The 14,936-nt window shown below is 40.8% G+C and overlaps 1 protein-coding gene across 2 annotated transcripts in view; it reads left to right on the top strand.

The window, feature by feature from the left end:
- Positions 1-3,474: 3,474 nt before the first annotated feature.
- The window catches only part of POLR3B (RNA polymerase III subunit B), a 90,598-nt gene continuing 79,136 nt past the window's right edge, over positions 3,475-14,936 (top strand). Inside the window, exons 1-6 of one of the 2 annotated variants that reach the window (XM_070756248.1) lie at positions 3,475-3,602; positions 6,338-6,370; positions 8,437-8,493; positions 9,135-9,199; positions 9,550-9,625; positions 11,607-11,707. In XM_070756248.1, the coding sequence (XP_070612349.1) occupies positions 3,537-3,602; positions 6,338-6,370; positions 8,437-8,493; positions 9,135-9,199; positions 9,550-9,625; positions 11,607-11,707 (398 nt within the window). In that variant the 5' untranslated portion in view covers positions 3,475-3,536. Of the gene's footprint in view, positions 3,603-6,337; positions 6,371-8,436; positions 8,494-9,134; positions 9,200-9,549; positions 9,626-11,147; positions 11,171-11,606; positions 11,708-14,936 lie in introns of those variants that run through there. The other variant, XM_070756249.1, reaches the window with a different exon arrangement.

Below are 14,936 nucleotides of genomic sequence, written 5' to 3'. Positions count from 1 at the left end.
TTTTAGCTGTGGCGAGGGGGGCGTTTGCCCAGGTTCGCCTGGTGCACCAATTGCGGCCCTATTCACTGCTCACAGTCACTCATGCCCTCATCACCTCGAGGTTCGACTACTGTAATGCTCTCTACATGGGGCTACCTTTGAAGAGTGTTCGGAAACTCCAGATCATGCAGAATGCAGCTGCGAGAGCAGTCATGGGCTTACCTAGGTATGCCCATGTTTCACCAACACTTCGCAGTCTGCATTGGTTGCCGATCAATTTCCGGTCACAATTCAAAGTGTTGGTTATGACCTTTAAAGCCCTTCATGGCACTGGACCAGAATATCTCCGAGACCGCCTGCTGCTGCACGAATCCCAGCGACCGATTAGGTCCCACAGAGTGGGCCTTCTCCGGGTCCCGTCAACTAAACAATGTCGGTTGGCGGGCCCCAAAGGAAGAGCCTTCTCTGTGGCGGCCCCGGCCCTCTGGAACCAACTCCCCCCGGAGATTAGAACTGCCCCTACTCTCCTTGCCTTCCGTAAGCTCCTTAAGACCCACCTTTGTCGTCAGGCATGGGAAAACTGAGACATCTCCCCCGGGCATATACAATTTATGAACGCTATGTCTGGATGTATGTTTGTTTAGAAAATGGGGTTTTTAAAAAATATTTTTAAACAGTAATTTAGATTTGTTGTAAATTGTTTTCACTTTGTTGTGAGCCGCCCCGAGTCTGCGGAGAGGGGCGGCATACAAATCTAAATAATAAATAAATAAATAAATAAATAAATAAATAAATAAATAAATAAATAAATAAATAAATAAATAAATAAATAAATAATATCCAACATATTTCAGGTTACACTATTTGCTTCTTTATGCCAGGCCCAAGCTTGAACCCCATTTCAAACTTAAACCTCTTTTGGGTTTTGCTTACCTGATACTATGAGACAAGCTGTGTCTATATAATGCACTCAACTGGAAAAGTTGAAGATTTGGCAGTGAAGGAAACGGGACTTGGTGGACTTCAGAGGCTCAGATTCAATTGTACCTAATCAGCTATGGATGCTTAGCTGGTGTTTTGAGCCAATCATTCTCAGACCTATTTCACAAGGTTGTTACTGAGGAGGAAAAATAAAGGATGGAATAATGTGACAGCTATTTTAAGATCCTGAAGAAAAAGCAAAAGACAAAACTTGCAAGCAAAAAATAAACTAGAAGTTACCACACTGACACTGAAACTAGAAATAAGTCAACTGCAGACTGCAGACAACAGAACTTCTATTTTATTGTTGTTATAAAAATTTGTATAAAAGTATATTTACATATGTGTCCAAAGAGATGCTTAAGAGGGTTCTGCAAATATAAATTTATTACTAAGCATAAACATGAAAAGATGCTATTGCTTTACAAATGGGATTTTTTTTAATTCCCTGAAATCTTGCATCCCTTTTAAAATAATGTCTCGATCTGACCACACTCAATCCATGCACAAAACTAATTATTTCAATGGATTTAGAGTAGGCTTAGAAATAAATGTGCCAGCTATTTTAATGGTTATATTTTAAGCTAAAAAATAAATTTACAACTTTATAAAGTGGATAAAAATGCTGAACTTTACTAATGCATTACACCAAGGGATATGGATTTGCTATTATATGCTACATGATAGAAATGGCACAGGCACAGATCATTATGCAACTCAATTCCTGGATGCCTTTGGCTTAATCATTCTCTCTTTGACTAACCTCTTCACAGGATTATGCACTTTATTATATGGATAATAAAACCCAGCTTCAACAATCCGGGCAGCCATCTGATAGCACATAGAAAACACAGAATATATTTAACTCTCTGTTAGTGGTTCTTCATTGAACGGGCCCAAAGACGGGCTACAAAAGTCTTAAGCATAAAATTTATCAGGAAAGACTTAATGAACTCAATCTGTATAGTCTGGAGGACAGAAGAGAAAGGGGGGACATGATTGAAACATTTAAATATGTTAAAGGGTTAAATAAGGTTCAGGAGGGAAGTGTTTTTAATAGGAAAGTGAACCCAAGAACAAGGCGGCACAATCTGAGATTAGTTGGGGGAAAGATCAGAAGCAACGTGAGAAAATATTATTTTACTGAAAGAGTAGTAGATGCTTGGAACAAACTTCCAGCAGATGTGGTTGGTAAATCCACAGTAACTGAATTTAAACAATGCCTGCGATAAACATATATCCATCCCAAGATAAAATACAGGAAATCGTATAAGGGCAGACTAAATAGAACATGAGTGGGGTTTTTTTGCCGTCAATCTTCTGTGTTTCTATAAATTTACAACTTTATCAAGTGGATAAAAATGCTGACCTTTACTAATGCATACACCAAGGGATATGGATTTGCTATTACTATATATGCCACATGATAGAAATGGCACAGGACACTGTGGAACTCAATCCCTGGATGCCTTTGGCTAATCATTCTCTCTTTGACTAACCTTTTCATAGGATTATGCACTTTATTATATGGATAATATAACCCAGCTTCAACAATCTGGGCAACCATCTGAGAGCACATTGAAATACAAATATGCTTAACTCTCTGCTAGTGGTTCTTCAGATGTTTACATGGTCTAGTTGGTATTCCTTTTTATGCTGCTGAAGGAAGTTATTAGGAAGACTATTAATACTTATGAAATAAATAAAGCCTGGATATTATGTGTCACACAGAGTTCACACATACATTTAAACACTAAAGCAGGGTTTGTCAAACTTAGTGACTTTTAAGATGCATGGGCTTCAAGTCCCAGAATTCCCCAGCTAACCTGAATCAAAGTCCACCCAACTTTGCAATTAAGTGTATTTATGGCGTACATAAGTGCACCAGAATGCCTACTGTCCCCTGTCCTATAGTCTCTCCTATATCTCATATCTTTTCTATCTCTTCTATCCATTATATCTCTTGTATCTCTTTTATCTCTTATATTTTCTGCTATTCTCTCTAGTTATATTTTACTCCTATATTTTTCTCCTATACTCTCTTTGATTCATTGTACTCGTATATATCCTCTATTATTATTGTGTATTATTGTGTATTGGACAAAACAAACAAATAAATAAAAAATAAAATAAATAAACTTAAAAGTTGCCAAGTTTGAAAGACGCTGCCCTAAAGGATGCTCTATGCCAAGGGTAGGCAAAGTTGGCTCGTCTATGACATGTGGACTTCAACTCCCAGAATTCCTGAGCCAATCATGCTAACTCAGGATTTCTGGGAATTGAAGTCCACATGCCTACCCTATGCGAAGCACTGTTTCTAATTATTTTGACTTACCTGTTTAATTTCTTTGCAATGAAATAATAGTGGGCTGGGAGGATTAGTATGGGGTAAACGAGCTTTGCTCTTGATGAACCGGAATTACACCCACGGACCACAGCAGACAGAGGAGCTTTTCAGCAGCGCCCTGAACGGACCTTCTTTTCAGTTGGTGAGTTGCAGGGAGGACCGATTTCAAGGATACACGCATGCGCTATACCCAGGAAACGCTGGGTTTGCAAAGGGAGCATTCTGCAGCATGGATGCAGCAGAGTTGGGTGCTTTGACTCCTGAACAAGCGGCGGCTCCTATAAATACGGTGGAGGTGAGTGAAAGGATCGAAACAGAAAGTGATTGTGTAACTTGGAGCTTTTTAAAGTCGCTGACAAAAAAAATCGAGACTGTAAAATCTAGTTTTAAAGGCTTCTGATCACCGTTTCATTATAATCTCCAATAGTAAAAAGAGGGTAGAAAAGGATATAATATATATTTATGTATCCTTTTCTGACCCTCTTGTTTACTATTGGATATTATAAGAGAAGCATTAATCCCTCTGTAAAACGAAGCATAGAATAAGAAGTTATACCCTCTTCCTTTCTCAGCATCCTGGTGATTAGAAAGGGAGTCAAATCTCCAAATAAGTAGGGCTACCCTTGATAGAATTCTTGGATTTCTAAGATAAGAAATCCAAAGATTGTCTTTTTAAAAAATCGGTAGTAGATTTGCTAGAATTAGTGTTTCTGCACGTATAATACTATATTACTGAAGCAGTCGTTTTTAATTCCTCTCCACTTTTGACAGTACTTGTGTGGACCAGATGCTATTCATATTATTATAGAAACATAGAAGTCTGACAGCAGAAAAAGACCTCATGGTCCCTCTAGTCTGCCCTTATACTATTTTCTGTATTTTATTTTAGGATGGATATATGTTTATCCCAGGCATGTTTAAATTCAGTTACTGTGGATTTATCTACCACGTCTGCTGGAAGTTTGCTCCAAGGATCTACTACTCTTTCAATAATAATAATAATAATAATAATAATAATAATAATAATAATAATAATAATTTATATTATTATCATTATTATTAACGACAAACAACAATTGTGGGAAGGGTGGCATACAAATCAATAAATAAACAAACAAATAACAGCAACAGAGTTGGAAGACACCTTAGAGGTCTTCTACTCCAACCTCCAGCTTAGGCAGGAAATGCTACACTACTTCAGACAAATGGTTATCCAACATCTTAAAAACATCTAGCCACTCCGAGTCCTCAGAGAGGGTGGCATACAAATCTAATAAATTATTATTATTATTATTATTCTAGTGTTGGAGTATTCACAACTTCTGGAGGCAAGCTGTTCCACTGGTTAATTGTTATAACCGTCAGGAAATTTTTCCGAGTTCTAAATTACTTCTCTCCTTATTTGGTTTCCACCCATTGCTTCTTGTCCTCCCATCAGGTGGTTAGGAGAATAGTTTGACTCCCTCATCTTTGTGGCAATCCCTGAGATAGTGGAACACTGCTATCATGTCTCCCCTGGTCTTTCTTTTCAGTCTTTAGGTCTTTAAACTAGACCTACCCAGTTCCTGCAACCATTCTTCATAGGTTTTAGCCTCCAGTCCCTAATCATCTTTGTTGCTCTTCTCTGTACTCAATAGAGTCTCAACTCTATTTCTCCTTTTAGAAATTAGAAGTTCTAGAAACTTGACTTTGTTGGAGCTTAAGAAAACCCAGATAAAACAGACGTTGTTCCAACAGCTGTTGAAGTGTGTTGGTATTTTGTGTTTGATCAGAGCAGATTTGTTTCACCGCTGAAGAAAGATGCTCATGGGTTCTTCAATAACTTTAGGTGCTTGTACATCTTTCACATATGTGCACTGTACCTGTGACCTTGACACCCGTGTTCTAGATACATGTTGTAATAAATATATCTTAGTACATATTACTATGTACTAATGTTTTATGATTTTTTTTCTGGAACCAGCTCCCCCCCGGAGATTAGAACTGCCCCCACCCTCCTTGCCTTTCGTAAATTTCTTAAAACCCACCTTTGCCGCCAGGCATGGGGGAACTGAGATATTTCCCCTGGGCCTATACAGTTTATGCATGGTATGTTTGTATGTATGTTTCTTTTTAATAAGAGTTTTTAAAGTAATTTTAATTATTAGATTTGTTATATACAGTATTGTATTATTACTGTTGTGAGCCGTCCCGAGTCTACAGAGAGGGGCGGCATACAAATCTAATAAATAATAATAATAATAATAATAATAATAATAATAATAATAATAATAATATGTATAAAACAATAATTATAAAACTATTGATTTTTTAAAAATAAAATATTTTTCTTGGAATTTGTGTTTCACATGTTTTACTGTTTTGATGTACAGTGATCCCTCGGTTAGCGCGGGGGTTACGTTCCAAGACCTCCCGCGCTAACCGATTTCCGCGTTATACTGGATGCGGAAGTAAAAACACCATCTGCGCATGCGCGCCCTTTGTTCCATGGCCGCACATGCGCAGAAGGTGGAGCGACGCAAGTTCGGAGGCTGGCAATGCAATGGTGATTTTTCCGGGCTCCTCGCCGCTACCCACAGGGCAGCGCTGGCGGCAATGGCAATGGCAACCCTCCCTCCTTCCCTCCTTCCCTTCTCTCCCTCCCTCCTTCCCTCCTTCCTTCCTCTCACCGGCTTTCTTGGGGCAGCGCTGGCGGCAATGGCAATGGCAACCCTCCCTCCTTCCCTTCTCTCCCTCCCTCCTTCCTTCCCTCCTTCCCTTCTCTCCCTCCCTCCTTCCCTCCTTCCTTCCTCTCACCGGCTTTCTTGGGGCAGCGCTGGCGGCAATGGCAATGGCAACCCTCCCTCCTTCCCTTCTCTTTTGGCCAATCAGCAATCAGTATGACGTCATCGGGCGGGAAAAACCGTGGTGTAGGAAAAAAAACGCGGACTTATTTTTTAATTAATATTTTTGAAAAACCGCGTTGCAGCGTTTCGCGCTAATCGAGAACGCGCAAATCGAGGGATCACTGTACTGTACTTTTGTTTTCAGGAAAAATGGAGACTGCTTCCAGCTTTTTTGAAGGTTAGTACAAGTACAACCAGATTGGGGAAATCTTTTTCTTTACATATAGTTGCTAATTATACTCAGTTGTTGTCTACAACTCAGGTATGTGTGTGTGTGTGAGAGTTGTCTGGATTCGTACTGCCCTCACCCTCCTGTCTTCCGAAAGGCTTTGAAAACATGCCTGTGTCGACAGGCCTGAGGCCATTGAGCGATAGCATTCTATTCCGGCAGGTAATATGAATAACTGATGGTTGCATGCTTATTTTATATTGGATTTTAAATTTTGTATTCATTTTATTGTATTTACTTTGGGGTATTTTTTAATTTTGTTAAAAAAAATTTAATTGAGTTTTTTGACAAACCAACACACAGACATTTAACATTAAACATTTACATTTTCCTATATACATAAAACATAAATTTGTTTTTTTTTACAATTCCATTTACTGTACATAATAGTCTTTTACTGCTAGTTTCTCTTTTTTTTTCTCGATCCAGTTGTACAATTTTTCCCATTCTCTGTAGTAGTTTTTATTTTGTTGATTTTGCATTTCGTAAGTTAATTTGCTTAATTTAGCGCAGTCTAATATTTTTTTAATTACCATCTCTTCATTTGGTGTCTTTTCTTGCTTCCAAATTTGCGCAAATGCCAATCTTGCTGCAGTTAATATATGGATTATTAGATTATTTTTTTAATTTTGTATTCATCTTATTGTTGTACGCCACCCTGAGTCCATCAATAGAGGGGTGGCATATAAATTTTATTTTATTTATTTATTTAATTCGACTTCTGTGCTGCCCAATCCCAAACGACTCAGGGCAGCTATTGAACAAAATAATAAATAAAATAAATACCATAGTGAGAAAATGCATTTAAAATAGAATATTTTTGGTGTGAATTATTTTTTCATCTGGACTATTAATTTTTCTTTCTATAATTTTTGCATAATACAGTGATCCCTCAAGTATCGCGAGGGTTACGTTCCAAGACCCCTCGCGATACTCGATTTTTCGCAATGTAGTGGTGCGGAAGTAAAAACACCATCTGCGCATGCGCGCCCCTTTTTCCATGGCCGCGCATGCGCAGATGGTGTTTTTACTTCCACACCTGGGAAGACCCAGGGAAGGTTCCTTCCGCTGCCCAGCAGCTGAGGAGCCGCCTGCCTGCCTGCCTGCCTGCCCGCCGCTTTTCCGCCCGCCGCTTGTCCGCCGCTTTTCTGGCCGCCGCTTGTCCGGCCGCCGCTTGTCCGCCGCTTGTCCGGCCGCCGCTTTTCCGCCTGCTGCTTTTCCGGCCGCTGCTTGTCCGCCGCTTGTCCGCCGCTCAGTGCACGATCGGGGTTTCCCCTTTGCGTGGGCGGCGGGGAATTCTGGGAGTTGAAGACCCAGGGAAGGTTCCTTCGGCCGCCCAGCAGCTGATCTGCTCGGCAGTGCAGTAGCAGCGAGGAGCCGAAGATGGGGTTTCCCCGCTGCCCACGCAAAGGGGAAACCCCATCTTCGGCTCCTCGCTGCTACTGCGCTGCCGAGCAGATCAGCTGCTGGGCGGCCGAAGGAACCTTCCCTGGGTGCCGCCCGCCGCTCGAGAGCAAGAGGGAGAGAGATAGAGAAAGAGAGAGAAGGAAAGAAAGAGATGAGAGAGGGAGGAAGAGAGTGTGAGAGGAAGAAGCAAGATAGAGAAAGAGAGAGAGAAAGAGAGATGAGAAAGGAAGGGAGTGACGTCATCGGGTGGAAAAATCGCGATATAGCGTTTCGCAAAGATCGAGATCGCGAAACTCGAGGGATCACTGTATTACATATTTTCCTTTCAATTTTACTCTCAAGTATATTTTGGAATTAAAATTAGAGTGAGTTTGTGTGGGCTGAAAGGTAATATAACATAGCCAATAGGAATAATGTAGCTTGGCTACCTCCCTAGTTTTCATTATTTGTTTATATCTAGTGATGGCGAATTACTTATGAAAAATGAAATTCATTTTTTAAGTAAGACATGGAAATTCTTCAAGTAAAACTTCAAAGTATTAAATGACATTTTAGCAGTTCAAAAGTCCTATATTTTGTCTTCACTGAAGGTAATTTTCCTATTTTAGGTAAAAGGACTTGTAAAGCAACATATAGATTCATTCAATTATTTCATCAATGTGGAGGTAAGCCATTTTGTTTTGTTGAATATTAAAGCCTATAATATATAGTAATTCTTGGCCTATAGCCACAATTGGAGCTGAATTTGTCATAAGTCAGGTTAGACCTATTTTACAGTGTTTATTGTGGGCTTTAAATGAATCACATGGTTATTAGAGCCATGGTGGCGCATGGTTAGAATGCAGTACTGCAGGCTACTTCTTCCAGCTGCCTGCAATTTGCAGATCAAATCTCATCAGGCTCAAGATTGACTCAGCCTTCCATCATTCTGAGGTCGGTAAAATAAGGACGCAAATTATTGGGGCCAATATGCTGACTGTAAACCGCTTAGAAAGGGCTGTAAAAGCACTGTGAAGCAATACATAAGTCTAAGTGCTAAGTGCTATTAAGTGAATCCAGGTTCCCCAGTGGGTATTTCTTTGCCAGAATCATAATCATATGACCATAGGATGCTACAATTTGTTGTAAATATGAGCAAATTTCCAAATGCTCAAATTGCAATCACGTTACTGCAAGCAGCTGTAAACAGTTGTAAGTCCAAGTACAGGTTTCCTAAGACTGTTGTAACTTTTATTTTACAATCACAAGTAAAAGATTTCCTGTTACTCATATCCTTCAACCTCTGTAAACCTTCTTTCATTTTCAGATAAAGAAAATAATGAAAGCCAATGAAAAAATTACAAGTGATGCTGATCCAATGTGGTATTTAAAGTAAGCCTAAATTTTATTTTGGGGGCAACTTGAATATCCTGAGCTACAACTTCCATGGAAGTGTTTGTTTTATCCATAAAATCTGCTATGAAATGCTGCAGATGTATAGATATAATATAATATAATTGATTGAGCTAAAATGGATTCAGTGGCAATATGATTGATTTTCCTACAAATAACAGGTTTTGTTTAAAACAGCTATTTCTTGCAGTTTATATATTATTTGTAAATTTCTGTAAATATAATTAGTTTTACTAAATAGAAATATAATATTAAAACATGTACTATATATTGGGCAATTGTTTCATATTCTATTTATAATTATTTTTTATTTGATCTTAACTTTGCAGATATCTCAATATTTATGTGGGTACTCCAGATGTCGAAGAAAGCTTTAATGTAACAAGACCTGTTTCTCCTCATGAGGTATGTGATTCTATTCAGCACTTCACTTTGGAAAATTTTTAACTGGCAAATTAGAGTGAGTTTACAATTAGCTCTCAGTTAAGGGGTGATTGTCTATTAAAGTAGAATGATAGTGTACATAAATGTATGTAACAGATGTTTAAGCATAGTGTTGTACATACTCCTGGTCAGTTGGTGATGATGAAAAACTTCAGAACTCTGATACAGATAGTGTTTATGAATTAGTGGTAGGCCCTGAGTTACAGGTAGTAGAACAGGTGGGAGGCCAGCCACAGGATGTTGCTATGAGTCCAGAATTTAGTGAGGAAGAAACAGACGTTCGCTGGGTTAATCCTCAATTCAGAAGGGTCCAAAAACGTAAGGATCAGGTGTTTGGAAGAAGATATACAGTGATCCCCCGAGTTTCGCGAGGGTTCCGTTCCAAGACCCCTCGCGAAACTCGATTTGTCGCGATATAGCGGTGCGGAAGTAAAACACCATCTGTGCATGCGCGGCTTTTTTTTCATGGCCGCACATGCGCAGATGGTGGAGTTTGCGTGTGGGCGGCGGGGAAGACCCAGGGAAGGTTCCTTCGGCCGCCCAACAGCTGATCTGCTCCGCAGCGCGGCAGCAGCGAGGAGCCGAAGATGGGGTTTCCCCGTTGCGAAACCCCATCTTCGGCTCCTCGCTGCTGCCGCGCTGCGGAGCAGATCAGCTGTTGGGCGGCCGAAGGAACCTTCCCTGGGTCTTCCCGTCGCCCAGGCAAAGGGGAAACCCCAAGATCGCTTGCCGCTTTCCTGTTCACCCGCCCGCCCGGCCGCTCCGCTTGCCCGTTCGCCCGCCCACCCGGCCGCTCCGCTTGCCTGTTCGCCCGCCCGCCCGGCCGCTCCGCTTGCCCGTTCGCCCGCCCGGCCGCTCCGCTTGCCCATTCGCCCCGCCCGCCCGGCCGCTCCGCTTGCCCGTTCGCCCGCCCGCCCGGCCGCTCCGCTTGCCCGTTCGCCCGCCTGCCCGGCCGCTCCGCTTGCCCATTCGCCCCGCCCGCCCGGCTGCTGGCTTGCCCGTTCGCCCACCCGCCCGGCCGCTCCGCTTGCCCGTCCGCCCGGCCGCTCCGCTTGCCTGTTCGCCCGCCCGCCCGGCTGCTCGCTTGCCCGGTCGCCCACCCGCCCGGCTGCTCGCTTGCCGCTCGAGAGCAAGAGGGGGAGAGATAGAGAAAGAGAGAAAAGGAAAGAAAGAGATGAGAGAGGGAGGAAGAGAGTGTGAGAGAGGAAGAAGCAAGATAGAGAAAGAGAGAGAGAAAGAAAGATGAGAAAGGAAGGGAGTGACGTCATCGGGTGGAAAAATCGCGATATAGCGTTTCGCAAAGATCGAGATCGCGAAACTCGAGGGATCACTGTATGGGTTAAATACTGGAGTGATGTATTTGGTACGTCAGGGGGCCAGTGGGGAAGAAGGGTGGAGTTTCAATGTTGTAATGCAAAAATGAAAGGTGTTTTCGTTCAGCTCCCCGAGCGAGCAAGTTCATTCTGTGTTGTTTTACAGTCATTTCTGCTGTTTTTGAATCATACTGTGAGTACATAAATCTTGGTAGACGGAGAAGGCTGGGAGGAATGCATGTGGAATGTAATTAAGAGAGATAACAGGAGAAAAGGAATGTGCTAGTATGAACTGCATTTTGAATATGGAAGTGAAGAGAATAACGATGGAGTTTCTTTGTTTATGAAATACTGCATTTAGTAAGAGTTATTTGTAATAGCTAAAGTTCAGAAACATAGAATACATATAATATTTGCATAGATTTTAACCATTGCTTCTGTTATCCACTACACCAATTATACTATAATACTTTAGTTTAGTATAATAGTATGGATAGCAATATAGCTATCTATATTATAACAATATAGCTATCTATATTGCTATAGACAAAATCCTAGCAGTTAAAATATGTCTCCGAGAGTGTTGAAGACTCATATACAGTACATCATTTATTTATTTTTCTTTTAAGTGTCGTCTGAGAGATATGACTTATTCTGCCCCAATTACAGTGGACATTGAATATACCCGAGGCAGCCAAAGAATTATTCGTAATGCATTACCTGTTGGCAGGTAAGTAACTGAGCCTTAGCTAATAAGTCTGAGTCTAAGGAGAAGGGCGGCATAAAAATTGAATAAATAAATTGAATTGAATAAATAAATAACAGAAAATAGTTAAGAACTCTGCCGGATAATGTGCATGGCCTTGATCTGAATAGGCATCAACATAACAACTAGCACTTTTATGAACAATATACTGTAATACTGGTCATTTTCACCTGTGTAAAGCAGAGGCATCATATTAGTCTAGCACTTTGAATTTAATCTGGTTTAGGATTAGAACACTCAGGATAAATCTACCTGATGAAACCTCTGTCTGTGACCAGGTAGCAGGTTAAATCCAACAAGGTGTGCAATGGTGGGTCTCTACTCCCAGGAATAAAATCCCATAGCTAAAGCAGTCTCAAGGCTTAAGCTATTCTTTGTGACTCTACTCTTAATAACAGAAACAGTTGTATTGAGCTAAGATATTTTTTTTAGAAGTTTGTTGCCTTGTGGATGGTGGATCTTTCTCAGCTTGACTTCATGCTGGAGCTAAGTACCAGCTAGAGCCCCTGTTTCTGCTATAATAATAATAATAATAATAATAATAATAATAATAATAATAATAATAATAATAATAATAGCGAGAGCTATCATGGGCTTTCCTAAATATGCCCATGTTACTCCAACACTCCGCAGTCTGCACTGGTTGCCGATTGGTTTCCAGTCACAATTCAAAGTGTTGGTTATGACCTATTAAGCCCTTCATGGCATCGGACCAGAATATCTCCGAGACCACCTTCTGCCACACGAATTCCAGCGACCAGTTAGATCCCACAGAGTTGGCCTTCTCCAGGTCCCGTTGACTAAACAATGTCGTTTGGCGGGACCCAGGGGAAGAGCCTTCTTTGTGGCTGCCCCGACCCTATGGAACCAACTCCCCCCAGAGTTGCCCCCACCCTCCTTGCTTTTCGTAAGCTCTTAAAAACCCACTCTGTCATCAGGCATGGGGGAATTGAAATATTCCCTTCCCCATGGCTTATAAAATTTATGTATGGTATGATTGTATGTATGACTGATCTCTTAAATTGGGGTTTTTAGATTTTTTAATATTAGATTTGTTTACGTTGTCTTTTTATTGTTGTTAGCCGCCCCGAGTCTGTGGAGAGGGGCGGCATACAAATCTAATAAATGAATGAATGAATGAATGAATGAATGAATGAATAAATAAATAAATAAATAAAATAATAATAATAATAATAATAATAATAATAATAATAATAATAATTTATTAGATTTGTATGCTGCCCTTCTCCGAAGACTCGGGGCAGCTCTAAAGAAGTTAGATGTTATATGGGTAGATGTAGTGTGATGTAGTGATTAAGGTGTTTTCCTAGAAACCAGGAGAGTGAGTTCTAGTTCCGCCTAGGACAGTGATGCGAACCTATGGCACGTGTGTGCCACAGGTGGCACGTAGAGCCATATCGGAGGGCACGCAAGGCATGTATGTACTGGCCAGCTGATTTTCGGTCTTCTTTTCAGCCTTTTTCACTCTCCCCAGGGTTCAGGAGGCTTTCGGAAGCCGCCTGAAGTCTAGGGACAACAAAAAACAATCCAACAGGCCAACCGGACGTCCAGAGGCATCGGGGGGTATGTGCGTATGCGTGGTGGGGGAAAGCATTGCATTATAGGTGTGGGCATGCACGCATGCGCTATCGCACACATATACTTTTGGCACCCGGGCCAAAAAAGGTTCGCCATCACTGACCTAGAACATGAAAGCCAGCAGAGTGACTTTAGGACAGTCATTCTCTCTCAGCTCAACTCACTTTACACATTTGTGGGAAAAGTAGGAAAAAGAAGGAGTCCTATATAAGTGTACAGTCTTCAGTTACCTGTAAAGTAATAAAGGGAATACAAAAAGCGATTAAATAAATGAAAAAGGTGTGAATGTTTTGCACATAAATATTGGTGAAATGTTGGTAGACTGCCAGTTATTGGCTAGTATATTATCTGTTCAAACAAACCTTCTCTAAGCCAATTTTGGTGAGCTTTTATACTATTAATGTGGACTTTATGCATTTTAAAAGGCCAAAAAAGACTATGCTGGTTTGGTCTTTGGTCTTGTTAAGCTTTAAAGAGTATGCCAGTTTGTATGTAATGTGTGGCCTGTTGTGTTTTGTTGATGAGCTGCTAGTGCATTTAAAAGCATATATTTATTGTACTGGCAAAATACTGGGAATGAGTGATGGTCAGCATCTTTCATTTTGCTTTTGTAATGCTAATTTATCCTATCCGTGCAATTAAGCAGCAGTAGCAGCCCTTTCTTGTTTGCAACCAGCAGCCACCTTAATGCAATCAGAAAATCAAGGGGCAAACAAAGAGCAGCTTAGACACTCACTTTTTTGTTGGGTCTTGTGCATAGTAGACAGGTGACAAAATCCTCATGTCCATCTGCTATAGGGGACCCCCTAGTCAGCGATGACTGTTGGCTGTGCAACCCAATTTGCGTATCTTGTGCATAGAAGTTTTGCATCAGAGGATTTTATTGCAAACTGCGATTGTCCTTTGGAGGAAGAGGTCTCAAGCTGGTGACCCAGTCTGCTATGCATTAACATCAGTGGAGAGGAAACAAAATAGGATGTGAAAACTTTAGCATGATTTGATTAGATCTCTTGGATCTTGAGCCTGTGTGAATTGATGGGTAGATAATTAAATTATAGAAATGCAATTAAAACATTTCCTGCAATGTCAATTCTAATATCAATTTGCATTGGCATCCTTCAGTCTTGAAAGATCATGGTATCATGTTCTGTATTCCCCAGAGCATGAAGCCTGGGTAGGTTAGAAGTATCAATTTATATATCAATGTATATACTGTATGTCATATATATTCATATCTCTCTCTCTCTCTCTCTCTCTCTCTCTCTCTCTCCCCCCCCCTCTCTCAATATATATCTATATCTATATATCAATATATATATCAATAGATCTATCCTAGTCTCCCTTAATTTTCAAATTCAGCCAAAACATGTGACATATATATATATCTGTCACATGTATATGTCATGGTTTTTTTTTGCTGAATTTGAAAATTAAGGGAGACTAGGATAGATCTATTTCGGCCTTATTTTGGCCTCATCAGCTAGCCATACCCACTGGGACTTGAATCTGCAACCTTTGCCTTGTAAGGCAGAGAATTATCCTCTAGGCTACAGTATTCCAATCCCTTCAGCTCTGCACCAGGGAAGGGTTACAT

This window comes from Erythrolamprus reginae, chromosome 6 (assembly GCF_031021105.1).
Source record: "Erythrolamprus reginae isolate rEryReg1 chromosome 6, rEryReg1.hap1, whole genome shotgun sequence".
Taxonomy (NCBI): domain Eukaryota; kingdom Metazoa; phylum Chordata; class Lepidosauria; order Squamata; family Dipsadidae; genus Erythrolamprus; species Erythrolamprus reginae.
This window is presented reverse-complemented; position numbering and strand designations above follow the sequence as displayed.